General features: G+C 39.3%; 1 protein-coding gene and 1 non-coding gene across 6 annotated transcripts in view; one reads left to right on the forward strand and one right to left on the reverse strand.

Annotated features, from left to right (window-relative positions):
- TBCE (tubulin folding cofactor E) overlaps positions 1–27,426 on the reverse strand; it is an 80,873-nt gene that overhangs the window by 40,148 nt on the left and 13,299 nt on the right. For 2 of the 5 annotated variants that reach the window (XM_065922266.1, XM_065922263.1), the window contains exons 2-3: positions 16,541–16,623; positions 12,803–12,933 (exon numbers count right to left, since the gene is read on the reverse strand). Coding sequence is in view for 4 of the 5 variants with exons in the window: in XM_065922263.1 (XP_065778335.1) it covers positions 12,803–12,902 (100 nt within the window). In the remaining variant the exon portion in view is untranslated. Of the gene's footprint in view, positions 1–12,802; positions 12,934–16,540; positions 16,624–23,075; positions 23,116–27,426 lie in introns of those variants that run through there. The other 3 variants (XM_065922262.1, XM_065922265.1, XM_065922264.1) reach the window with 2 other exon arrangements.
- On the forward strand, positions 10,629–10,735 carry LOC136162040 (U6 spliceosomal RNA). Its single transcript, XR_010661892.1, has one exon. It is a non-coding gene; the product is annotated as a U6 spliceosomal RNA (small nuclear RNA).

Raw genomic sequence — 27,426 nt, forward strand, 5'->3', positions numbered from 1 at the left:
ACTAGCTATGTTCATAGCGATGCTCCCTAAGACCCACTTGACTTCACATTCCAGGATGTCTGGCTCTAGGTGAGCGATCACACCATCGTGGTTATCTGGGTCATGAAGATCTCTTTTGTATAGTTCTTCTGTGTATTCTTGCCACATCTTCTTAATATCTTCTGCTTCTATTAGATCCAAACCATTTCTGTCCTTTATTGTGCCCATCTTTGCATGAAATGTTCCCTTGTTATCTCTAACTTTCTTGAAGAGATCTCTAGTCTTTCCCATTCTATTGTTTTCCTCTATTTCTTTGCATTGATTGCCGAGGAAGGCTTTCTTATCTCTCCTTGCTATTCTTTCGAACTCTGCATTCGGGATACTAAGAAACTCATATCTAACATTAATCAAGAAAAAAGCTAGTGTAAAATTTTGATGACACAAGCAGTAGATTAAGAGACCTCTAACTACTATATCAAAACCTCCTGGTAACCACAAACCAGAAATGCACTATAAATATACAGTACATTTATATATATAAATATATATGTGTGTATACATATACATATAAACATATATGCGTACATATATACATGGGTTTCTCTGATGGCTCAGTGGTAAAGAATCTGTCTGCAGTGCAGGAGACGGATGAGAATTGGGTTTGATCCCTAGTTCAGGAAGATCCCCTGGAGGAGGAGATGGCAACCTATCCAGGATTCATGCCTGGAAAATCCCATGGACAGAGGAGCCTGGCAGATTACAGTCCATAGGGTTGCACAGAGTCAGACATGACTGAGCATGCATGTATGCATATATAAACACACACACAGAAAAAGGAATACAACCTCAATACTAGGACAGTCATAAAATCATAAGAGAAGAAAAGAAAAAAGACCTACAAAAGCACATCCAAACAATGAGCAAAACGGCAAGAAGAACATACATATTGGTAATTACCTTAAATGTAAATGGATTGACTACTCCAACCAAAAGACATAGACTGGCTGAATGGATACAAAAATAAGACCCATATATAAGCTGTCTTCAAGAGACCCACTTCAGATTAGGGACACAAAGAGTGTGAAAGTGAGGGGATGGAAGAAGGTATTCCATGCAAATGAAATTCAAAAGAAAGTTGGAGTAACAATATTCTTATCAGAAAAAAAGGTCTTTAAAATAAAGACTGCTACAAGAGTCAAAGAAGGACACTACAAAATGATCAAGAAGTCAACCCAAGAAGACATTAACAATTGTCAATATAGATGAACACAGCATAGAAGCACCTCAATATAGAAAATAAATGTTAACAGACATAAAAGGAGAAATTGACAGCAACACAATAATAGTGGGTGATTTTAGCACTCCACTTACATCAATCGACAGATCATTCAGACATAAACTCAACAAGGAAACACAGGCCTTAAGTGACACATCAGACCAGATGAACTTAATTGGCATTTACAGAGCATTCCATCCTAAAGCAGCAGAATGCACATTTTTTTCAAGTGCACATGGAATATTCACTAGGATAAATCATATGTTGGGTCACAAAGTGAGCCTTGTTAAATTTTAAAAAACTGAAATAATACCAAGTATCTTTTCTAATCTAATCTTCAATTACAAGGAAGAATTACAAAATCTGAAGAAAAAAAAAACACAAAAATGTGGAGGCTAAACAACATGCTACTTAACAACCAATGGATCACTGAAGATGTTCAAAGAAACCAAAAAATACCTAGGGCTTCTCTGGTGGTCGAGTGGTTAAGAATCCATCTGCCAGTGCTCGCGACATGGGATCACTCCCTGCTCAGGGAAGACCTCACACGCTGTGGAACAACTAAGCCCATGCACCTCAACGACTGAGCCACCAAACCACAAGTACTGAGCCCACGCGCCCCAGAGCTTGGTTCCACAACAAGAGAAGCCACTGCAAAGAGAAGCTCACGCACCACAATGAAGACTAGTTCTCGCTCTCTGCAACCAGGGAAAACCCACAGGCAGCAATGAAGACCTAGTGCAGTCAAATAAATCAACAATTTTTTTAAAAAAGAAAAAAACAATCTCCCAAGACTGAACCACGAAGATATAGAAAACAGGAACAGACCAATCACAGGTACTGACATTGAAACCATGAATTAAAAACTCCCAACAAACAAAAGTTCAGGAACAGATGGCTTCACAGGTGAATTTTGACAAACATTTAGAGAAGAGTTAACACCTATCCTTCTGAAACTCTTCCAAAAAATTGCAGGGGAAGGAACACTCCCAAAGTCATTCTATGAAACCACCATCACTCTGATATCAAAACCAAGGATATCACACACACAAAAAGAAAATAGCAGGTCAGTATCACTGATGAACATAGATGCAAAATCCTCAACAAAATACCACCAAACCGAATCTAACAATATATTAAAAGGATCATACACCATGATCAAGCAGAAATTATTCCAGGGATAGAACTTTTTCAACATCCCCTAGTCAATCAGTGTGATACACATTAACAAAGTAAAGAAAAAAAACTATATTATCATCCCAACAGATGCAAAGAAAGCTTCTGACAAAATTCAACATCTATTTCTGCGAACAACTCTCCAGAAAGTGAGAATAGAGGGAACATACCTCAACATAGTAAAGGCCACATATGAAAAACCCACAGCTAACAACATACTCAATGGTGAAAAGCGGAAAGCATTCCCTCTAAGATCAGGAACAAGACAAGGATGTCCACTCTCACCACTTCTATTCAACACAGTTTTGGAAGTCCTAGTCATAGCCATCAGAGAAGAAGAAACAAAAGGAATACAAATTGGAAAAGAAGATGTAAAACTGTCACTGTTTGCAGATGACATGATACCATGCAAAGAAAATTCTAAAAAAAGAAAATTATAATGATGCTATCAGAAAACTACTAGAGCTCATCAATGAATTTGGTAAAGTTGAAGGATACAAAATTATATACAGAAATCTACTGCATGTCTATACACCAACAATGAAAGGTCAGAAAGAGAAATTAAGAAAACAATCTCATTTATCATTGCATCAAAAAGAACAAAATACCTAGGAAAAAACCTACCTAAGGAGGCAGAAGACCTGTACTCTGAAAACTGTTAAGAGACTGATGAAAGAAATCGAAGACGACATAAACAGATGGAAACATACACCATGTTTCTGGACTGGAAGAATCAGTATTGTCAAAATGAGTATACTATCCAAAGTAATCCAGAGATTCAGTGAAATCCCTATTAAATTACTAATGGTATTTTCTGCAGATCTAGAACAAAAAATCTTCACACATACACTGACTAGGGGATTTTTGCAGAAACTAATGGCTGTGGCCAGTGATTTGTTATGCAAGGGAATATTGAAATGCCACCAGTCAATAATGTTTGGGTAACAGATGCATTAATATAGCTCTGGTCTTTAAACCGTTAAGATTTGTATGGAAACACAACAGACCCTGAAGAGTCAAAAAAAAAAAAAAATAGAGCTGGAGTAATCAGATTCTCTGACTTCAGACTATACTATAAAGCTATAATAAAACAATATGGTACTGGTATAAAAACACAAACACAGACCAATGGAAAAGGATAGAAAGCCCAGAATAAATCCACACAGCTCTTTGCAAACTTAATTTCCAAAATATACAAATAGCTCATACAACTCAGTAACAAAAAAACCCCAAGCAATCCAATTGAAAAATGGGCAGAAGATCTAAACAGACACGTCTCCAAAGATGACATACAGAAAGCCAACAGACACATGAGAAGATGCTTGACACCGCTAATTATTAAAGAAATGCAAATCAAAACTACAATGATATATCACCTCACAGTGGGCAGAATAACCATCATCAAATAGAAGTCTACAAACAAATGCTGGAGAGGGTGTAAAGAAAAGGGAACCCTCCCACACTGTTGATGGGAATGTAAATTGGTACAGCCATTACAGAGAACAGTATGGAGTTTCCTTGAAAAAGTAAAAATAGAGAATTCCCTCGTGATCCAGTGGTTTGGACTGGGCACTTTCACCGCTGGGGCCCATGTTCAATCCCTGGTTGGGGAACTAAGATCCTGCAAGCCCCTGGGGAGCTAAGATCCTGCAAGCACCATGAGGCAGCCAGAAACAAAAATTTTTTTTAAAAATATTTAAAAATAGAACTTTACCATATGATCCAGCAATTTCACTCCCGGGCATATATACAAAGAAAACCATAATCCAAAAAATACATGAGGACTTTCCTGGTGGTCCAGTGCTTAAGAATCTGCCTGACAATGCAGGGGACAAGGATCAGATCCCTGGTCTGGGAAGATTTCACATACTAAAGGGCAACTAAGCCCGTGTACCACAACTACTCAGCCCTCGGGCCCTAGAGCCCATGCTCTGTAACAATAGAAGCCACTGCAATGAGAAGCCTCACACCACAGCTAGAGAGTAGCCCCCACTTGCTGCAACTAGAGAAAGCTCACGCACAGCAATGAAAAACCAGCATAGTCAAAAATAAATAAATAAAAAATTTTAATTCAGAAAAATTGTTTAAAAAAATACATGCATGCAAATATTCACTGCAGGACTATTTACAACAGCTAAGACACGGAAACAACCTATTGTATATATGTAGGAACATATATAAACAGAATACTCCTCCGCCATAAGAACAATGACATAATGCCATTCACAGTGACATGGATAGATCTTATCATACTAAGTCAGAGAAAGACAAATATCATATGATATCGCATATACATGGAATCTAAAAAATGATACGAGGGGGTGGGAGGGAGACTTCAGAAGAAGAAGATACAATATATACTTATGGCTGATTTGCGTTATTGTATGCAGAAACCAACACAACACTGTAAAGCAATTATCGTCCAATTTAAAATTTTTAAAAAAGAAAAAATAAACAAAAAATGATAGGAATGAACTTATTAACAAAACAGAAGCAAACTCACAGACTTAGAAAACCAACTTATGGTTTCCCAAGGGGAGACGTGGGTGGGGAGGGATAAATTAGGAGGTTGGGATTAACATATACACACAACTATATATAAAATAGATAATCAACAAGGGCCAACCGTAGAGCGCAAGGAACTCTTACTCAATAGTCTGTAATAACCTATATGGGGAAAGCATCCGAAAAAGAATTGATATATGTATATGAATAACTGAATGACTTTGCCATACACCTGAAATTAACATAATGATGTAAATCAACTATACTTCAATATAAAAAAATTTTTTTTTTACAAAAGAAAAAAGCTAGGGTAGAAGTCCGATGGCATAAACAGCAGATTAAAAGACCTATAATGCTGAAGGATCATGTGTGCGCTTAGTCGCTCAGCTGTGTCCTACTCTTTGCGACCCCACGGACTGCAGCCCACTAGGCTCCTCTGTCCATGGGGATTCCCCAGGCAAGAATACTAGAGTGGGTTGCCATGCCCTCCCCCAGGGGATCTTCCCAACCCAGGGATCAAACCCAGGTCTCCCACATTTCAGGCGGATTCTTTACCAACTGAGCCACCTGGGAAGCCCTGAAAAATCATATTATATGTAATTTTGAAGGACTATATGATTATCCATATTAAAGAATGTACCTACTCTATACCTTGTATCTTCAATGAATGTAAACCAAGAAGTTAATAAGAACACAGTTTTTCAATAACCTGACTTATTGGTTTAAAAGAACTCTATTCACCAATATAACAAAATGAATTGAAATTAAAGTTTAAAGTATACATACTGTTTTTAAGAAAATGTGTTTATGTTTTAGAGAAGCAGAGTGAAGCATCAAGGGAACATTTCATGAAAGGATGGGCAAGATAAAGGACAGAAATGGTGAGGACCTAATAAAAGCAGAAGAGATTAAGAAGAGATGGCAAGAATACACAGAAGAACTATACAAAAAAGGTCTTAATGACTCAGATAACCAAAGGTGTGTCACTCACCTAGAGCCTGGACATTCTGGAGTGTGAAGTCAAGTGGGCCTTAGGAAGCATCACCATGAAGCATCACTATGACCAAAGCTAGTGGAGGTGATGGAATTCTAGTTAAGCTATTTAAAATCCTAAAGGATGATGCTGTTAAAGTGCTGCACTCAAAATGTTAGCAAATTTGCAAAGTTCAGCAGTGGCCACAGGACTGGAAAAAGTCAGCTTTCATCCCAATCCCAAAGAAGAGCAGTGCCAAAGAATGGTGAAACTACCGAACAACTGAGCTCATTTCACATGGTTTCAGCAGTACGTGAACCAAGAAATTCCAGATGTTCAAGCTGAATTTAGAAAAGGCAGAGGAACCAGAGACCAAATTGTCAACATTTGTTGGGTCATAGAGAAAGCAAGAGAAATTCAGAAAAACATCTACTTCTGCTTCATTGCCTACGCTAAAGCCTTTGACTGTGTGGGTCACAGCTAACTGTGGAAAATTCTTAAAGAAATGGGAATACCAGACCACTTTACCTGTCTCCTGAGAAACCTATATACAGATCAAAAAGCAACAGTTAGAATTGGACATGGAACAACTCACTGGTTCAAAATTGGGAAAGGAGTACAACAAGGCTGTATATATTTTTATTCTGTTTACAGAGTACACGATGCAAAATGTCAGGCTGGATGAATCCACAAGCTGGAATCACAAGATTACCAGAAGAAACATCAAGAACCTCAGATATGGAGATGATACTCTAATGGCATAAAGTGAGGAGAAACTAAAGAGATTCTTGATGAGGGTGAAAGAGGAGAGTAACAAACCTGGCTTAAAACTCAACATTCAAAAATTTAAGGTCATGGCCTCTGGTTCCATCACTTGATAACAAATGGAGAAAAATTGGTAACAGTGATAGATTTTATTTTCTTGGGCTCCATGGGGTCGCAAAGAGTCGGACATGACTTTAGCAACTAAACAACAACATAAAGTATCTGTGGAAAAAGTAAAATATCAAACCTGAACCTGATCAAGCCTATATGTAACTACCAACCTACAGGGAATGTAGGGGACAGAAAAACTAAATATTAATGACTTCATGGGGATGCAATCTAAAAAGTTCAGAATATGGGAAATTTTATAAGACAATTTTTTCAACAAATAAATGCTAAGGAAGAAAAATAGAGAATCAATCCAGGAAATCCAATATCTAACCAAAAGATCACCGGCAGGGGCGGAGGGGAAGGTGAAGCAAGCAGGTAATATGCAAGGGTTAAATTATCAAAGGTATCCTAGAAGAAAACGTCTCATCACTGAAGAAACTGCCTCAAACTGAGCAGGATTAACCAAGAAAACACACCAGGCAATGAGTCAAGAAACCCACAGCTGGACACAGCTGCTCTCATCATAAGGTTTTCTGTCCTATATTGTTACCATGGTCACATATTATGTTACTAAATACTAAGAAAGGAGAAAGAAAACACAGCAGCAAGGCTTCCAGAATGTCTCACAAGATCTGACACTCCCCACGAGGCCCACGTACTCTACTTTGCAGTATCTATGAGATGCCCAAGCTGTCAGCCCCTGCTTTCTTGAGGTGAAGTGGGTTTGTGGAGTTTCAGAGTTTAATAAGGGCTGCCTGCGAGATGGCCCTCTGAGCATCAGGACCACCCTGCGGAGTGCAGAGAGGGGCTGGGATGAATTGCTCCCCAAGTGAGTGGTCAGGGAGCTCACTCTTAGCTTGAGAGAAGGGTACAGCTGGCTGTTCACACTGGGGTGAAGGGAGGGGTTAAGGGCGTCACTCCCAGTCCCCTGGCATGAGGGGCTAGAGGGCCACTACCCATGCCAAACATGGGGGTCTTCCAGGGGCCTCGTTACTCTTCTGGCTTCCAGAGTTAACAAGAGAGCATGTCCCTGGATCCTGAACAGTCTCATTGCCACCCACCCTTCTTCCTCCTCATCCATCCTCAATACTGAAGCTGGACTCTCCCAAGAAAAGAAGGCAAAGAAGTCTCCATCTACCAGCTGCAGACAACTGACCTCCCTTAGCTCCTGTTTCAATGACAAGCTGAACAAAATCAGTTCCCCAGAGAAAGCGGCCTCACTGAGCAGGCAAGGAGGATATGGGTGGACTGAAGAAGGGATCCCCTCAGCTCTCTCGCCCTCCTCCCATGGGTCTGGGTGCTCCTGGGTCTTCCTCTAAATTATGGAGCCACCATTTGTTAAATGTTCAGATTCTGGGTCTTTAGCAGGAGACGAACCGAAGCAAAGGAGTGAAGCTCTTTTTTGTGAACAGTGATTATTCCCCCAAATGACAGCCAGATCAGGCAAGGCCACCCGGAGATCTTACCTGTGGATACCAGTGGGAGGCACCCCCTTGGACTTAACTGGACTCCATGTTAACAAGATTCGTGCAGGTCGCCCCTGCTCCCCAACACCGTGGCCTGAAGGAGAGGCCTGGGGAGGAACTGAGGATCAGCCAAGGCAGATGGAGCTGAGCTGCTTCAGCAATCAGCCCAGGTCGCGCTAGAGGCCCTGCCCAGATCCTCTGCGGGAGTTCCCGGCCCTGCCACCACCTGGGGAACCAGGTGTAGAGTGTTGGAATCTGAGCTCACAGGTCTGCCCACTGCAGCCCTAAAGCAGATAAAACAAATAAAGCCCTAAAGCAGCAGAGCCTAGAAATCGGTAGCACAGAGCAGCAGATCAAATTCCACTCCATGGGTCATTCCTTCCCCTGAACTGATGCCTCCCTTCACAGCTCCAAATATGCCCTGACTTTGTGTTTCTTTCACACTCAGCACAGGGAGGGCAAGAATCTGCTTGCAACGCGGGAGACCTGGGTTTGATGCCTGGGTCGGGAAGATCTCCTGGCATAGGAAATGGCAACCCACTCCAGTATGCGTGCCTGGAGAATTCTGTGGACCAGAGGCGCCTGCAGGGCTACAGTCCATGGGGTCCCAAAAAGTAGGACATGATTGAGCAAGTAACACTTTTACTTCAGGGGTTAAGAGTCAGAATAATTCCTCATGAATTCCTCACCAGGTGAGCTCAGGTCTACTTAACCTTTCTGAGCCTCAGTGTCCTTGTTCAGAAAACAGGGATGATGCTGTCGACATCACTGGATGAGATCATCCTGTCATTCAACAAACGAACTGAGCACCTAATAAGCACTCAGAGGGCTAGTGTGGCTATTCCGGGTGCTCAGCAAACACCAATGACTGGTCTAAGTGCTTCTAAGCTTTTAACTCATTGAGTTGCCACAACAGTCCTACAGCCACATCCAGTGAAATAACCCAGGAGTAAGTACTAAATCTGTGTTCCATTTCTCTGCATCTTTGTACCTATCCCAGAGATGAGTTCTACAAGAAATCCAAAAGTAGCACCAGTTGAAGTAATGGAAAGAATGCTGCATACAATGATATAATTAATAAAAAGTAAACACACAGAAGCTCCCTCTTGGCAGAATTATAAATTTCTGGGGGAAAAATGCCCGTTAATACATACATGAAAAAAGTGTCAAAGTCACAGGCAACTTAATAAGTGAAAATAATGTACATCCCTTCATATTGTTAAACTACCATTAAATAGCTTCCACCTAACTTACTGTATTTGTGAGCTGCCACTCCAATCTGCCTTTAGGAACTGAAATGAACTCCCCCCGGGTGCTGGCAGCACTGGCTTTTGGCAGTTGGCACTCAGTCACAGGCCCTCTTTTAGAACTGTCTCCACTGAAAAAAAACACCTTGTCCCAGAGCACACCTCCTTCCTAAGGCAGCCACCACCCAAAGATAGATCATCACATCTCAACTATGAAAGACGCTGCAGGGCCATCCTATCTTCAGAGTCCCCCACAAGACCAGATAAATCCTTTATTTGGAATAATCACGGCACCTGGGCTTTCCTGGCTCAGTGGATAAGAGTCCGTCTGACAATACAGGAGACATGGGTTTGATCCCTGGTCCAGGAAGATCCCGCATGCCATGGAGTCACTAAGCCCATGTGCCACAACTACTAGCCTGAGCTCCAGGGCCTACGGCCACAGCGACTGAAGCCCGCTCGCCTAGAGTCCCTGCTCGGCAACAAGAGAAGCCATCGCAATGAGAAGCCATGCACCACAATAAAGGGTATCACCCATGCTTGCTGCAACTAGCGAAAGCCCACGTGAAAAAATGAAGACCCAGCACAGCCAAAAACAAACAAAAATTAAAAATAAATAAAAGACTAGAATAATCATGGCCCAACTTCTCCCTCTATCCAATCCAGCTCCCTTCCTTTCCCTTGCATTACTATCAATTCTAAGAGGACTACCTAAGTAGTCCTACTTTTTGAATAGTAAACTTCCTAAGTGTGAATCTCCATCTCCGGCTACTTCCCAGAAAACTAGGGCATTCGAAATTTCCAAGAATTGGACACTGATCCAATACTTCCAGACAGCAACTTGGCAATATATATCAAGAATCTTCAATTATTCGTAGTCTTGAGAAGCAATAGAACAGAAAGAGTATGAGCTCTAAAGCACAGTTTCAAATCCCAGCTTCTTTACAGGAAATCTTAGAGACCTAAGTCTCGATCTTCTCATCTGTAGAAATAACATCTATATTCTAGAGCTGTTATAATTTTAGAGTAGTAATAATGTTCTTGTTCAAAGTAGAAAGCATATAAAAGCAACTGGTACACAATGCTGCTTAATTAGCCATGAAGGTTGTTAATCAGCTGACTTTATTGTTGTGCTCGCTGCGGCAGCACATATACTAAGATTGGAACAATACAGAGAAGATTAGCATGGCCCCTGCACAAGGATGACACGCAAATTCATGAAGTGTTCCATATTTAAAAAAGAAAAAAAAAAAGATTAATGTTACTTTCTCTTTCAATTTACCAATAATCAAAGTAAAACAAGAGAAGAAACCCTCTCCATACTAAATATTCTGGTAAATCTTAGGTCCATGAAGGCAGAGTCCATGTCTATCTAGTTCAGTGGTTCTCAGCCTTAATGAACCTAGGAAAATGCCCTGGAGAGCTTCTTAAAACACAGATGGCTGGGTCTCACCTCCAGAGTTTCTGATTCAGTAGTTCTGGGGTGGCGCCCAAGAATGTACATTGCTAACAAGTAATCAAGTGATGTTGATACTCCTTAGTGACAATATTTTGAGACCCTCTGGTGTAAATTTGCCACTGAGTACCTTGTATACATTTTAGCCAATTCCTAATATATAGAAGGCACTTAAATATTTGCTGATTAAGACATATAAATAAGTCTACTATACTACTGTCACTGACAAAAGTAAAAAAAAAAACAGAAATTAATGTCTAAAAAGGAGGAATGATTAAACAAACTATGTACTATACTAAATGTAACTATTAGGAAATATAAATAAAGGAGTGTTCTGGGGGCCTTGTGGTTAGGACTTTGGGCTTTCACTGCCATGACTAGGGTTCAGTCCCTGGTCAGGGACCTGAGATCTCACAAGCCAAATATGACTCAATCCATTTCTATACACTAACAATGCCAGATCAGAAAGAGAAACTCACTTACCACCTTATCTCAAAGAATAAAATACCAAGGAATAAACCTAAGGAGACAAAAAAGCTATACTCTGGAAACTGTAAGATGCTGATGAAAGAAACCGAAGACGACACAACCAATGGAAACCCTGTTCATGGATTGGAAGACTCAATATTGTCAAAACGACCATACTACCCAAGGCAATCTGCAGATTCAATGCAATCCCCACCAAGTCACCAATGCCATTTTCCACAGAACTAGAAAATAATCTTAAAATTTGTATGGAGACACAAAAGATCCCAAACAGCAAAAGCAATCTTAAGAAAGAAAAGCAGAACTGGAGGAACCAGGTTCCCTGATTTCAGACTATATTACAGAGCTACAGTCATCAAAACAGTATGGTACTGGCACAAAAACAGGAATATAGATCGATGGAACAGGATAGACAGTCCAGAAATAAACCCATGGACCCATGGTCAATTAATCTATTACAAAGGAAGCAAGAACATGCAATGTTGGAAAGACAGTCTCTTCAACAAATGGTGCTGGGAAAAATAGACAGTTATATGTAAAAAAGTGAAATTAGATCATTCTTTAACATCATACACAAAAATAAACTCAAAATGCATTAAAGATCTAAATGTGAGACCAGGTACTATAGAATTCCTAGAGGAAAACATAAGCAGAACACTCTCTAACGTAAACTGCAGCAATATCTTTTCTCAATCTTTCTCCCAGAATAATAGGAATAAAAACAAAAATAAACAAATGGGACCTACTTAAACGCAAAAGATTTTGTACAGCAAAGGAAACAATAAACAAAATGAAAGGTCAACACACAGACTGGGAGAAAATATTTGCAAAGAGGACCTATAGGTGGCCAAGAGGCAACATATACAAATACTGAATCATTATACTGTATACCTGAAACTAATATGTTAATTATATCTCAATAAAAAAGGAAATATGAGTAAAATAATGCTGTAGAATTTGGTAGATATATACCAAATCATAAGTGAAAAATGGTAACCCAAAATTGTATTCAGATCAATTTGAATTACACATACACGTGGATTAATGATAATAGAAATTTCAAAAATATTACTTCGGTTTTGAGCTTAAGATTATGGGAATTCAAGTTTTTTTATGGTTTAAAGTTTACACTGAAGATATTTTAAGACTGACTTAATATAAAATAGTAACATTAAATAATTAGATAAGTGTATAATCAAATTAAGTCATGGATACCACAGGATATTGTCCCTGAAGTAAAACTGTATCAGAGCATATATAACTTGGTTGTCAGCATCCTCAAATTGGCATTATAGACCTCTACTGAGACACCTACCAGAAACAACTACAAAATAAACATGCACACACAAAATCATAAATTACCTGCCACAGGAGGGACAATGCCAGAAAAACGCACTGTTGCATGTTCCCCGTTAACTTCAACCCTCCGACCAATGACATCTGATGTCAAAGTGCTGTTCATTATAACATAGCCAGAATCCAAAATTTGAGACCTAGGGAAAAAACATTTGACAAGAACTTAGTAAAATTATTAAAAAAATTTTTTTTAACTGTATGCAGATGCTTACTAGGTCAACACTTCTACCTAATTTAGCCTTCCTATTTTGGTGAAGAGAAGAACCTAAGGGTTTATGTACCAGACTCTCAGAATGTGATTTTACTTTACTCTCCGCTTTGATAATTTAATGCATTAAAAAAAAATCTCGCTTAACTCTAGTTAGTTCACATCACATGACTGTGTACTTTTACCAAGGATGGGAAGGGAAGGAAAAGAGGGGGATCAAGGTGACAGAGAAAAGGGAAAGGTAACATGCAACACAGGCATCATTCTCTGCCCAGGAAGTAGAAACACACAGATCTACAGAGGCAGGAAGGAACACATATAATGACGAATTCAGAATCCTAACAATAGGGAGCCCAAGAGAAAAGCATCATCTCTCAAGGAATCATCACTAGATCCAACTTCCACTTCAACAAGTCAGTTTCTTCAACAGATAAAAAAGAAAGAGATGGAAGGGGAAAAAAAAAGATTAAAGGAAATGTAAGAGATGTCAACTAACTGCAATGTATGAACATTATTTGGAACCTGAACTCTTAAAAAACTGTAAATAATTTTCAAAATAAATTATGAGAAAATTGAACATTTGAATGCTGACTTGATAGCTGATGATATTCAAGAATAATTGTCTCCAGTAAGGCTATTAGAAAATCAATTTATTTGGGGGAAAAAATTGAAAGGGGAATTCCCTGGACCAGAGGTTAGGATTCCACGCTTTCACTGAAGGGGGCACAGCCTCAATCTCTGGTCAAGGAACTAGAGATCCCGAATGCTACACAGTGAGGCCAAAAAATAAAATTTAAAAAGTCAAAGAATAATTGTGAAATTTTTAGCTATGATAATGGCATAGTGGTTATGACTTTTTAAAAGATCTTATCTTTCAGAAATATACATTAAATTATTTACAGATTTTTAAAAGTCTATTTTAGACATGTCACACAGTGGTGGTATAGACAACACACTGAAAGGAAGTAAAAAGCAGAGTGGCCAGTTAGGGAAATAGTGGTGTAATTCAGGTGAAAACCAGCAAAGAATGAACCAAGACACTGGCCTCCATCCATTCATTTGACACATACCAGGCACTAACCACATGCGGGCTAAAATGCTGGACCCCACATGACAAACAGTAAACCCTGCATGTATGATTCCTGCCTCACAGTATAAGTGCAGTGAGTTAGACCTGAGAGAGGGTATGCATTTTAGAGAAAGCTAAGAGCTAGAACAGGGTGTGGAGATTAAATGGATAGAAATGGTAAAACTGAAGACTAGGAAGACAAGATTGTGTCTGGGGTAGATGGTGGCACCAAAGACCAACATAAGTAATACAAGAGGAGATTCAAGCGTGGGAGGGAAAACAACTTGTTTGAAGTGTCTATCGAATGTCATGATGGATGTAGGTCTCTAGTTCAAAGGACAAGTTTTCACTAGAATTTTGTATTTGGGAGTCATCACCTCAGTGTAACAGTGGATGTGATCGGAAGTGTACTAGGTGAAAAGAAAAGAGATCACTGACAGAACTCTGGGGAAATATAATATTTAAAAGAGAAAGGGAAGAAACCTCTAAGAAAGAAACAGAGGAAAACCTGGTTTTCCTCTATTCTTTCTGGCTTTTCCTTCTGACTCTGCAGGTGGTGTTGGGAAAGTTGGACAGCCACATATGAATCAGTGAAGTTAGCGCACACAGTCTAATCATCTACAAAAATAAATAAACACAAAATGACTTAAAGACTTAAATATAAGATATGACACCACAAAACTCATACAAGAGATCGCAGGCAAAACATTCTGCGACATAACTGTACCAATGTTTTCTTTCAGTCTCCCAAGGCATTAGAAATAAAAGCAAAAATAAACAAATAGAACCTAATCAAATTTACAAGCTTTTGCACAGCAAAGGAAATCATAAATAAGACAAAAAGACAACCTCCAGAATGCGAGAAAATATTTGCAAATGATGTGACCAACAAGGGCCTAATATCCAAAGTACAAAAACAGCTCATAAAACTCAACAACAAAAACAAACCACCCAATCAAAAACAGGGCAGAAGACCTAAAGAGATATTTCTCCAAAGAAATACAGATGGCCAGTAAACACATGAAAAGATGCTCAACATCACTAATTATTAGAGAAAAGCATATCAAAATTACAATGAGGTACCACCTCCCATCTGTTAGAATGACCATTATTAAAAAGTCTACAAATAATAAATGCTGGAGAGGATGTGGAGAAAAGGGAACCCTCCTACACTGTTGGTGGGAATGTAAGTTGGTGCAGTCATTGTGGAAAACAGTATGAAGGTTCCTCAAAGAACTAAAAATAGGATTATCATATGATCCAGCAATCCCACTCTGGGACATACATCCAAACAAACCTCTAAGTCAAAAAGTTACATGCACCCCTATGTTCACGGCAGCACTGTTCAAAACAGCCAAGACATGGAAACAACCTAAATGTCCATTAACAGATGAATGGATAAAGAAGATGTGGTACACATATGCAATGGAATACTACTCAGTCCAGAAGAAGGAAATAATGCTCTTTGCAGCAACATGGATGATTATCCATGAGGTTAGCATAACAAGAGATCATCATACTAAGAGAAGTCAATCAGAAAGAGGAAAATAAACACCATATGATATCACTTCTATGTGGAATCCAAAATATGACATAAACGAATTTATCTATGAAACAGAATCACAGACACAGAGAACAAGTTGGTGGTGGCCAAGGAGGAGGTATGGAGTGGAATCCTTGGGTTAGCAGATGTAAGTTTTTATATATAGAATGGATAAACAACAAGGTCCTACTGGTATAGCATGAAGAGCTATATTCAATATCCTACGATAAACCATAATGAAAAAAAATTTTTTTAAAGTATGCGTGTACATGTATGTATGTGTGTGTTTAACTGAACCACTTTGCTGTACTGCAGAAATTAACACAACACTGTAAAACAACTATAGTCCAATTTAGTAAAAATAATAAATAAATGACAAAAAAAATGATAGGCAAACCTCTTGAGATGTTGTGTTTGATTCCAGAACACTGTAATGAGGTGAGTACTGCAGGGAAAAAAAACGGTGCGGGGGCGGGGAGGCTGAATTTTGATGATTTGATTATCAGACAGCAATAAACAAAAACAAAGTACAAAAGATAAATATGGGCAGACACGGCAGTCAGGAAGGGGCCAACATCTAGATCTAAATTTGCCTGGCAGGGTTGAAAAGCAAAAGAGAAATCAGCCCAGAGCCTCAAATTGGTGGGAAGAATCAAAACAATTCAGATAATTCGAAGAAAAGTCAATAGGAAGATGAGGGTAGGTGTGGGCAAGCCACGGTTTAGCAAGCTCAGACACACGTGGAGTCCCGCAGCTAAGAGGTCTAGTCAGTAGGTAGGGCCCTGAAGTGAAGTTCTAGTCCCCAAGGAGAAAAACTAGTAAGGTCACTATCGACCACCATTCCTACAAGAAGTTACAGCAGAAGTCCGAATCCTGGTTCCTTGAACTAGAGTGCATGGGGGCTATCCAAACCCAGACACTCACAGCTAAGCCTCACAATCAGTCTGAGGTTCTTGATGGGGCTTGGCCTGAGACCACCTTAGCGATCATGCTCACAGCAAAGCTGTCTGGAAAAGAAGAAAGGGGCAGTAGTCAACTGGGGAGCAGGAAACCAAGGGGCATAAACGGCAAACGTGAGAAAAGGAGACATCAGGAAGTCATCCTTGTTTTCCTTTAATATATACAATTAATTTATAAAAGTTTAAAGTTCCTTCACCTGTTCAAATCTACTTGATCTGTAATAACAATTCTTTTCATTCCCATCTGTATGCTGTGCCCACAGGATCTGAGATCATTAGGTATATGGTATCAAAGGTCAGTTAAAAACTGGTTCTACACCATGATTTTTTTTTTTGGCAGCATCCTGCACATTGTGGGATCTTAGTTCCCCAACCAGGGATTGATTCTGAGCCGTCAGAAGTGAAAGCGTGGAATTCTAACCACTGGACCACCAGAGAATTCCCTGCATGATGTGTTTTCGATGATCCTGTCTAGTCTCTTAACTCTTCTAGTAATTGGTTCTTTATACTGTGACCTTCTGTAAGGAACAAGAAACTGGCTCCTTGTCTTGGTGACCTATGCCTTGGTTTCTTCTCCCCCTGGCCAGTCACCCAATCAGTTGCTGTATCCTGTTGCCAGACCCGCTGGGTGTTAGTTAATGGTCCACCCTGGACCTCCACAGCTTGTTGCTGTCATTTCCACCCGATTTTAGTACTGCCCTCGGCAGCTATAATGAAACAACTATTCCCTTTTCCAGCTGACATTTAAACATTTGAAGGCCCCATTATGTTATTACTTCCCCTTTCTCCTCTTCCTGTCCCCACCTTCTAAAACCCATTAACCAGGTAAACATTCCCACCTCCATCCTCATGTGAATTCCAAGATCTCCTCCATAATTCATTTACGGATTCTTTTCTTAATATTACAACGCCTGTACACCGGAAACTAACACAACGTTGTAAACTAATTACACTACAGTAAAAACAAAAGCAAAACACCTAAAACTGAAAACCATATTCCAAATGTGATGACTTGTGTGGGTTCAATGGTCTGAACGTCACACCTCTAATAATATAGCCCAATACTACATTTCACTTTTTCTCCTTTTCATGGGAAACACTGCTGCTTGCTACTAAGACTGCAATGAAATAAACTATACGTTCTAATCATAAAATTAAAATGCTTACATTTCACTATTTAATTATTACCTTCCGTGTAATAGGAAATGGCAACCCACTCCAGTATTCATGGCTGGAAAATCCCATCGACTCCTAGGAGCCTGGAGGACATACTCCACAGGGTTGCAAACAGTCGAACACAACTGAGTGACTGAGCATACATAAATTATTACATTACCCTAAAAAACAGCTTTCAATAGTTTTAAAAGTCCTTTCAAGTCTCAATAACGTGTAAATAGAATTTCATTACAATAGAAACAGATATATAATTTCTGTTCTATTACTTTTAACATTCTGCAAACAGTTTTCTATACAGCCACAGAATCATAGTAACTAATTTACTCTAGACATGTAGATAACACAATTCAATCGTTTTTCTGTTGCTATGTTTTTATTATTTACTATTTCAAAGAAAACAGCTAAAAATCTCTTTTATTTTAAAATCATTAGTATCCTCTTAAATATTTTCATAGGACAAATTCTTGAAACAATTATTCCAAGTAAATAAATACACTTAAGATTCTAGAAAGCCATGACCAACTTATTCATCAAAAAAGAAATACTAACACTGACACCAAGAGAAAATCTACTTGTTTATTTCTCAGGAATTCTCATCAAGAGCTTTCAAATCAGGTCTTCTCTAGTCTGTATTTGTATAACTAATGTTTGAGGTAGGTATTTAATACACTATATCATTATTATAAATGTAGAACTTTACATTCATATATAGTAAACATGAAATAATCCAACATATTAACTATCTCTCCTGTGTAGCTTTGTAAAAACGAAGACAAAAAAGAATATGACTCTAACCAAAGACAGAAACCCATGGGTAACACTTTTCAGTTACAAGCCTTTCGATTACCCACCTCACATTCAAGAATGTCATGAACTTTGTGAAATGTTTCACTGAAATCAAAATACACTGTCAGTCAGGAGATATAATCCTGTCAATCAAACAGAGGAGGAATGGGGTAGAACAAGGCTTCAGTTCAATTCAGTTGCTCAGTCATGTCCGACTCTTTGGGACCCCATGGACTGCAGCATACCAGGCTTCCCTGTCCATCACTAACTCCTGGAGCCTACTCAAACTCACATCCATCACGTCAGTGATGCCATCCAACTATTTCATCCTCTGTCGTCCCCTTCTCCTCCCACCTTCAACCTTTCTCAGCATCAGGATCTTTTCCAATGAGATGGTTCTTCGCATCAGGTGGCCAAAGCACTGGAGTTTCAGCTTCAGTATCAGTCCTTCTGATGAATATTCAGGACTGATTTCCTTTAGGATGGACTGGCTGGATCTCCTTGCAGTCCAAGGAACTCTAGAGTCTTTTCCAACACCACAGTTCAAAACAGCATGTGTATTATCTATGGTGAAACAGATCACCAGCCCAGGTGGGATGCATGAGACAAGTGCTCAGGCCTGGTGCACTGGGAGGACCCAGAGGAGTCGGGTGGAGAGGGAGGTGGGAGGGGGGATCGGGATGGGGAATACGTGTAACTCTATGGCTGATTCATATCAATGTATGACAAAACCCACTGAAATGTTGTGAAGTAATTAGCCTCCAACTAATAAAAAAAAGAAAAAAAAAAGCATCAATTCTTCAGCACTCAGCTTTCTTTATAGTCCAACTCTCACATCCATACGTGCCTACTGGAAAAACCATAGCTTTGACCAGATGGACTTTTGTTTGTAAAATAATGTCTCTGCTTTTTAATATGCTGTCTAGGTTGGTCATAGCTTTTCTTCCAAGGAGCAACTGTCTTTTAATTTCATGGTTGCAGTCACCATCTGCAGTGATTTTGAAGCCCCCAAAATAAAGTCTGTCACTGTTTTCATTGTTTTCCCACCTACTTGCCATGAAGTGATGGGACCGGATGCCATGAACTTAGTTTTCTGAATGTTGAGCTTTAAGCCAATTTTTCCACTCTTCGCTTTTACTTTCATCAAGGGGCTCTTTAGTTCTTCTTCACTTTCTGCCATAAGGGTGGTGTCATCTGCACATATTTCTCCCAGCAATTTTGATTCCAGCTTGTGCTTTGTCCAGCCCAGCATTTCACATGATGTACTCTGTATAGAAGTTAAATAAGCAGCATGACAATATACGGCCTTGACATACTCCTTTCCCAATTTGGAACCAGTTTGTTGTACCAGGTCTGGTTCTAACTATTGCTTCTTGACCTTCATTCAGGTTTCTCAGTAGGCAGGTAAGGAGGTCTGGTATTCCCATCTCTTTTAAGAATTTTCCAGAGTTTGCTGTGGTCCACACAGTCAAAGGTTTTAGCGTAGTCAATGAAGCAGAAGTAGCTGTTTTTCTAAAATTCTCTTGCTTTTTCATGATCCAACAGATGTTGACAATTTGACCACATGCATGAAAAGTGCTTAAATGAAAAAGGCATTAAACTTTTACAGTAATAAGATATCTTGAGATTGAGAAATTACATTCACACAACTTTTATTACTTTTATATGACTACAGTTGTTCTATTTTATCATTATTGTTAATCTTTTACCGTGTCTAATTCATAAATAACTTGAGGGAGAAACAATATAATTAGAGGTACTATCTGCAGCTTCAGGAATCCACTGGGGGTTTTGGAACATAACCTCCACGGATAAGGAAAACTGTTGCATTTTTCTTTTTACATATATATCTAAAAATGTTTAGGATTTGGACCCCTGGCAGTCTAGTGGGCAGGCCTCTGACCTTCAACTGCTGGGGGCCCAGGTTCAATACCTGGTTGGGGAACTAAGCCTTCAGGCTAAGTGGTGCAGCCAAAAAATAAAGTTTAGGATTTAAAGTTTAAAAAATATGTTACTAAAAGCAACAAAAAAGAAATAAATGTGTTACTATACCCAAGGAGTTGGTTTTCTTATACTACTTTTTAGTCTAAATCAATCCTAAAAGCTTTTGTGTTTAAGTTTTTTCACATGTTGATTTTGAGGTTCTGCTATTTTTCCTAAGAGGTGTATTAGAGGGTCTAAGTCATTGGTTTAGAACTGTCTCTTCCTCTATTTTAGTAATCCCCTTTGCTTTTTTCTATGCATATCTTTTTCACCTAAATTTTGAACAGCTAGTCATTCTCCTTTCCCACTGACAACAACTTTACTTGTATCTTATAGATACTTCCACACATATTTTATGCACATAAGCAAATATATGTTTTCTTTCTTTACACAAATGATGGCATACTATATATGTGATTCTATTCCTTGTATTTTCATTCAATAATACATCCTAGAGACTTATCCAAAGCCATGTCAGGAGTGTTAAGATTTTTTATACCTGCATAGGATTTATATAGATATAACAATTTATATAACTAGTCTTCAAGCTGATGAACATTTAAGTTACTCCCAAGTTTTTGCTACTGCAAACAATTTGTCAAGGATCCTGTACATTTATCTTTTACAGCTGTGCAAAAATATCTGTAGGAAACATTCTCAAAATGGGTACTGCTAAGTCAACGGTACATGCATTTTTAATTCTGATAAGTAATGACAAATGCCCCTTTCTAGTGGCTGACCCTATTTACAATTCCATTAGCTGTATATAAGTCTCCATATCATCACAACCTTGCCCTTCATAGAATATTAACATCCTTTTAGTTACCTGTCAGTCTGATAAATGAAATATGTATTTTATTTGCATTTCCTCTTATGAGGAGAGCTAAGCATCTATTACTTTTGATCTCCTTTTCTGTGAACTGCATGTTCAGAATCCTTTGTCAATCTCCTATTGGTTTATTGATCTTTTTCTTTATTGGCTTTTAAAATCTAAACTGTTTTCTGCAAGGTCTTAATGATGAGATGCTACACAATTTCTCAAATAAAATAATTTGAAAAAAACTGAATGGAGGGACATAAGCAGATATCTGCACACCCACGTCCACACAAGTATTATTCACAACAGCCAGAAGATGGACATAACTCAAATGTCCACTGATGGAGGAATGGATAAAACAAATAAAGTATATACACACACTGGATTACTCAGCCTTAAAATGAATTAAATTCTACCACATGATACATGAATCAATCTCAAAAAAACTACACCAAGCGAAGTAAGCCAGTCACAAAAGGAAAAATACTGTATGATTCCACTCAAGACAGGTACCTAGGGTAGTCAGCTTCAGACAGAAAGCAGAATCTTGGCTGCCATATGCTGTGGTGAGGGGGAAAGGAGTTGTTCAATGGTGGCAGTTTCAATTTGGCAAAATGAACAGTGTTCTGAAGACAGATGGTACTGATAGCTGATCAATAATATAAATGTACTTAACACTACTAAACTATACATTTAAAAAAGGTTAAGACAGTAAATTTTATATTGTCTGTATTTTACTAGAAATTTAAAAATAATTTACAATTTAATCCCCAGATTTTACATAACTTTGATCCAGCTTTAAGTGGGACACTGAATCCTAAAAGTATGGTAATTCTCTATTTTTAAAATATACTTTCCTGGGACTTCCTTGACGGTCTAGTGGTTAAGACTCTGTGCTTCCAATGCAGGGGGGCGCAGGTTCAATCCCTGTTTGGAAAACTAAGATCCCACATGCTGTGGGGCATGGCCAAAACAAAGAAACAAAAAACATTATCATAAAATATACTTTCCTGATACCCAAGGGCACAGTTCGATTATACTCAACATTTTGTCTGGGGAGACTCAAAAATAGTAGTTTCTTGTCCCACAACATTCAGGGTCTCCTACTTCACCTGTTTCATCCTCCTTGTTAATGAGATTTTGAACCAAAGGAATCTTTTCTCTCCTTTTGTTTTTTCCAAGAACTTAAATGATAAAAAAAAAAGAAAACAAAAAACAAAAAAAAACCTGTCCCTAGGAAGGAAAGGATCTCTGGCAGAATTTAAGATCACTGAATTTTCCATCACACCTCTATGTTATTTTTGTGCTACTTTTATAATCTAGAGAGCAACAACCTTCCTCTCCTTCTTACCATATGATCTATAGATCTCTTCTCTCTCTTCTTTTGTCATTTATGCTTAACACTCTAATGCCAGTATTCTTGACTGCAAACAACTATATGTATCTTCCTGATATACACTATCAATCTCACAAATTTTATATTGGATTGTTTTGAACAAAGATATATTTCCATTCAAATAATAAGCCTATCCAAGCAAGTTTTAGTGACATTCACAGTACTGCATATATCTTCCTAGAAAGGATCCTTGAGACCACAAGTTCAGTTACTGAGCTTTTGCCACAATCTCTCTTCCTAAATAAAGTGTATGCTATTAAAGCTATCTCAAAATAAATGTTACATTCATCACCACTTCGAAATTATACTATTTATTATTCCTGCTACCAGAGTGTTACTTACTATATTAGTAAAACACACACACAGTGAAGGAATTTCTCTGTCAGTCCAGTGCTTAAAATTCTGCATTTCCCCTGCAGGTGGCACCGGTTCAATCCCTGGTTGGGGAACTGAGATCCTACATGCGGCACAGAGCGGCCAGGAACAAACCAAAAAGGGAAACACACATAGTGTTATACTACCATTTGCAAAGCATTTGGATAACTTTATTTCACAAAAATGATTTCATATGAAATTCTAGGGTTTTTCCAGCTCTTTTTAAAAATGTTTCTGGCTGTGCTGGGTCTCCCAGTTGTATGCAGGCTTTCTCTAGTGGTGGTGAGAGGGAGGTGTTCTCTAGCTGATTATTATTGCAGGGGCTTCTCTTGTCGCAGAGCACAGGCTCTAGCATTCGCGGGCTTCAGTAGTTGTGATGCTTGAGTTTAGTTCCCCCATGGCATGTGGAATCTTCCCAGACTACAGATCAAACCCACATCCCCTGTACTGGCAGGCGGATTCTCAACCACTGGACCACAGGTAAATCCTGAAACCCTCTTTTTTCTGTATTTAAAAATATTCTAAGGAGTTCACAGGCTTCATCAGACTGTTAAGAGGTTTTTACCTAAATGATCAATTAAGAAAAACAGAAGGATATGAGAGGAATTCAGTGGTGAGTCTTATAAACAACAAAGCATATGACTGAAAATAAATTACAGCACCATACAAAGTACTTTCACTTTTCTTATTTTAACTGCGGAATATTCTTTCAAAATTTTAGCAATTTCTCTCAAATTAACTGCTTTCTTTTACAAGTGGAAGAATCTTGACTTGGGAATGGCACCTAATGAAAGAACAAGAGTCACTGCTATGTTGCCAAAATGGTTTTTCCTATTTTCTGCCTCCTTTAGCCCAAGCATTTTCCCATTTTGGGAAGTGCATTTTCTTTGCCTAGTGGGTTACCCTTCCCCCACTACAGGAGTAGGCACACAGCGAAGGATGCCCAGTCTGATGACTTCTTGTCCCCATTTCTTCGCACACAGCAGCTGGTCCGTGTATGAAGATCCCTGCCCAGGCAAAGTCAATCTTCCAGGAAATGACATTGCAAAAACTAAACAGACACGTCAATTAAATAAGGGATCAGAAAGGGGGAGTTCTCATGCCCTGCAATCTTAGCACAGCCCAACAAGATGAAAGACTCCTCTTCCTGAAAGGCCTCAGCCAACAGAAAACAGCAGACCCTGTTTACTTAGCCCTCCCAACTTCCCTTTATAAAAGCTTTCTCCTTTCCATCCAGTGCTGCGACTTGCACATGGCCCATCTCAGAACTGCCATTCCCAGCTGATCCCAAATAAAACCCATGTGGAGAGAAGTGGCAGTCTACTTGTTCTGAGTCAAAACTGGACCGTTGAAGAGAGGATTCCTCTCTCTCTTTCTCAAAATCTTAAAACAAAAGGACCACTTAAACCTGGACAACTGAGGGACACCTTTGCCACTATGTGGAAAAAACTTGTCTGAAAACAAGGCCAAACAGGAAAGCAGAGTTGACCCAGCTGTGCTTAAAACCTTTCATTAGTCCAGTTCAATGAACCATGAAATTATGTTTTGTTCATATAAGTTTGAGCTGGGATTCTTTATCCTGCAACTGAAAGAATACCAAAAGATAAGTTAGAATTTAGGTTTTATCTGTTCCTATTTAATGTTTTATGGATATTATATGCAGCCAGTTGGCTGGAGAAAAATCTTACATGTTAGCTAGGGGAGAACTGGACAACTTAACCTCAGTTTCCCCATCTGCAAAATATAGGAATATTAGCACAGGGCTGTTGTAAGAATTAAATGAGTTACTATGTGCAGAAAGGTTCAACACATAGAAAATGTGTTAATCACTTAAGATAATAAATCAAATTCTAGTCAGTCATGTCCAATTCTTTGTGACCCAATGGACTGTGGCCCACCAGGCTCCTCTGTCCATGGGATTTCCCAGGCAAGAATACTAGAATGGGTTGCCATTTCCTTCTCTGCAGATAGAGAAAAATATTCCACAAATCAAAAGAAATACAAGTTCAAAATAACAGAAACTGAGGCTGGAGACAAGATGGTAGAGAAGTACTTGAGCTCACCTCCTTTCACGAAAACACCAAAATCACAACTAAGGGCTGAACAACCATTGACAAAAAAGAATTGAACATAGCAAAAAAGATATTCTATACCCAAAGACAATGAGATGGTAGGAGGGGCACTTTTGCAAAAAGGCAAAATCCCTACCTCCTGGGTGGGCAACTCACAAGCTGGAAAGTAATTACATCCCAGAGGTTCTCTCATAGGAATGAGAGTTCTGAGCCCCACATCAAGCTCCCCACCCTGGGGAGTCTGGCATCAAGAGGAGTCCCCATAGAATCTAGCTTTGCAGGCCAGAGAGGTGTCAGTGCAGGAGCTCCATAGTACTGGGAGAAACACAGGTTCCACTCTTGGAGCACACACACAAGTTTTCACATGTACTGGGACCCAGGGCAAAGCACCAACTCCACAGAAGCCTTGACCAGACCTACCTGCGAGTCTCGGAAGGTCTCCTGGGGAGCAGGGGTTGGCAGTAACTCAACTCAGGGGCAAAAACACTGATTGCAGACGCCCCAAGGAATACTCACCAGTGTGAACTCACCCAGAGATCATCATTTTGGCAACAAGACCCAGGCTCCACTGCTGGGATACCTCAGAACAACCAACCAAAAAGGTGGGACACAGTCCAACCCATCAGCAGACAGGTTGCCGAGTCACCCAAAGACAAAAGTCACCTATAAACACACCCACTGAGATGGCCCTACCCACCAGAGGGACAAGACCCAGCTCCACCCACCTGTGGGCAAGACCCAGTCCCTCCCACCAGGAAGCCTGCACAAGCATCAATATAAACTTCACCCACCAGGAGGCAGACATCAGAACCAAGAAAAATTACAATCCTGCAGCCTGAGGACAGAGGCCACACAGAGAAAGTTAAGACAAAATGAGACATCATCAGAGAAACAAATTCTAGAGGAAGCAACAAGGTAAAACCCGAGAAGAACAGCTAAGCAAAGTGGAGACAGGCAATCTACCTGAAAAAGAACTCAAAGTGATGATAGTAAAGATGGTCCAAGATCCCAGAAAAAGACTAGGGGCACAGACTAAGAGGATACAACAAACGTTTAATAAAGAGCTAGAAGCTTTAAAGAACAAACTGAGATGAACAACACAATAACTGCAATGAAAAGGACACTAAAAGGAATGAATAGAATAAATGAGACAGAAGAACAAGTAAGTGAGCTGGAAGACAGAGACTGATGGAAATCACTGCTGTGGAACAGAATAAAGAATGAAAAAAAAAATGAGGACAGTCTCGGAGACCTCTGCTACTGCTGCTAAGTCGCTTCAGTCGTGTCCAACTCTGTGTGACCCCAGAGACAGCAGCCCACCAGGCTCCCCCATCCCTGGGATTCTCCAGGCAAGAACACTGGAGTGGGTTGCCATTGCCTTCTCTGATGAGACCTCTGGGACAGCAATATATGCACCAACATCTGCAGCATAGGAGTCCTAGAAGGAGGAGAGAGAGAAAAGGCCTGGGAAAATATCTGAAGAGACAATAGCGAAAATTTTCCTAACATGGAAAAAGAAACACTCAAGTCCAGGAAGTGCAAAGAGTCTCATTCAGGATTAATTCAAGGAAGAACACACTGAGACACAAGTTAATCAAACTAACAAAAAGAAAATATCAAAATCAACAAAAACATACAAGGGAATCCCCATAGGCTAATAGCTGATTTTTCAGCAGAAACTCTGCTGGCCAGAAGGGACTGGCACAATATATTTAAAGTAATGAAAAGGAAAAACCTACAATCAAGAATACTTTTACCTAGCAAGGTTCTTGTTAACGTTTGCCAGAGAAATCAAAAACTTCAGAGACAAGCAAAAAGAAAAAAAAAGCTAATTGAATTCAGTACCACTTTGAAACCAGTTTTACAAGGAATGCTAAAGAACTTTTCCATATGGAAAAGAAAATGATACAATTAGAAACAAGAAAATTATAAATGAGGAAGTTCATTGGTAAAGGCAAACATACAGTAAAGGGAGGAAAACATTCACACATAAATATGGTATCAAGATCAGCAACCATGAGAAGAGAAGACTTCAAATAGAGAATATTGGAAACATATTTGAAATCAAGTGACCAGCAACTTAAAACAATCTAGTATAGTAGACTGCTAGATCAAAACCTCTGGTGGGAATTCTCCAGTGGTCCAGTGGTTAGGACTCTGCTTTCACTGCAGTGGGTCCAGGTTTGATCCTTGGTCAGGCAACTAAGATCCCACAGCCAAATGGCATGGCCAAAAAATAAAACAAA

This window comes from Muntiacus reevesi, chromosome 2 (assembly GCF_963930625.1).
Source record: "Muntiacus reevesi chromosome 2, mMunRee1.1, whole genome shotgun sequence".
NCBI classification, from domain to species: Eukaryota; Metazoa; Chordata; class Mammalia; order Artiodactyla; family Cervidae; genus Muntiacus; species Muntiacus reevesi.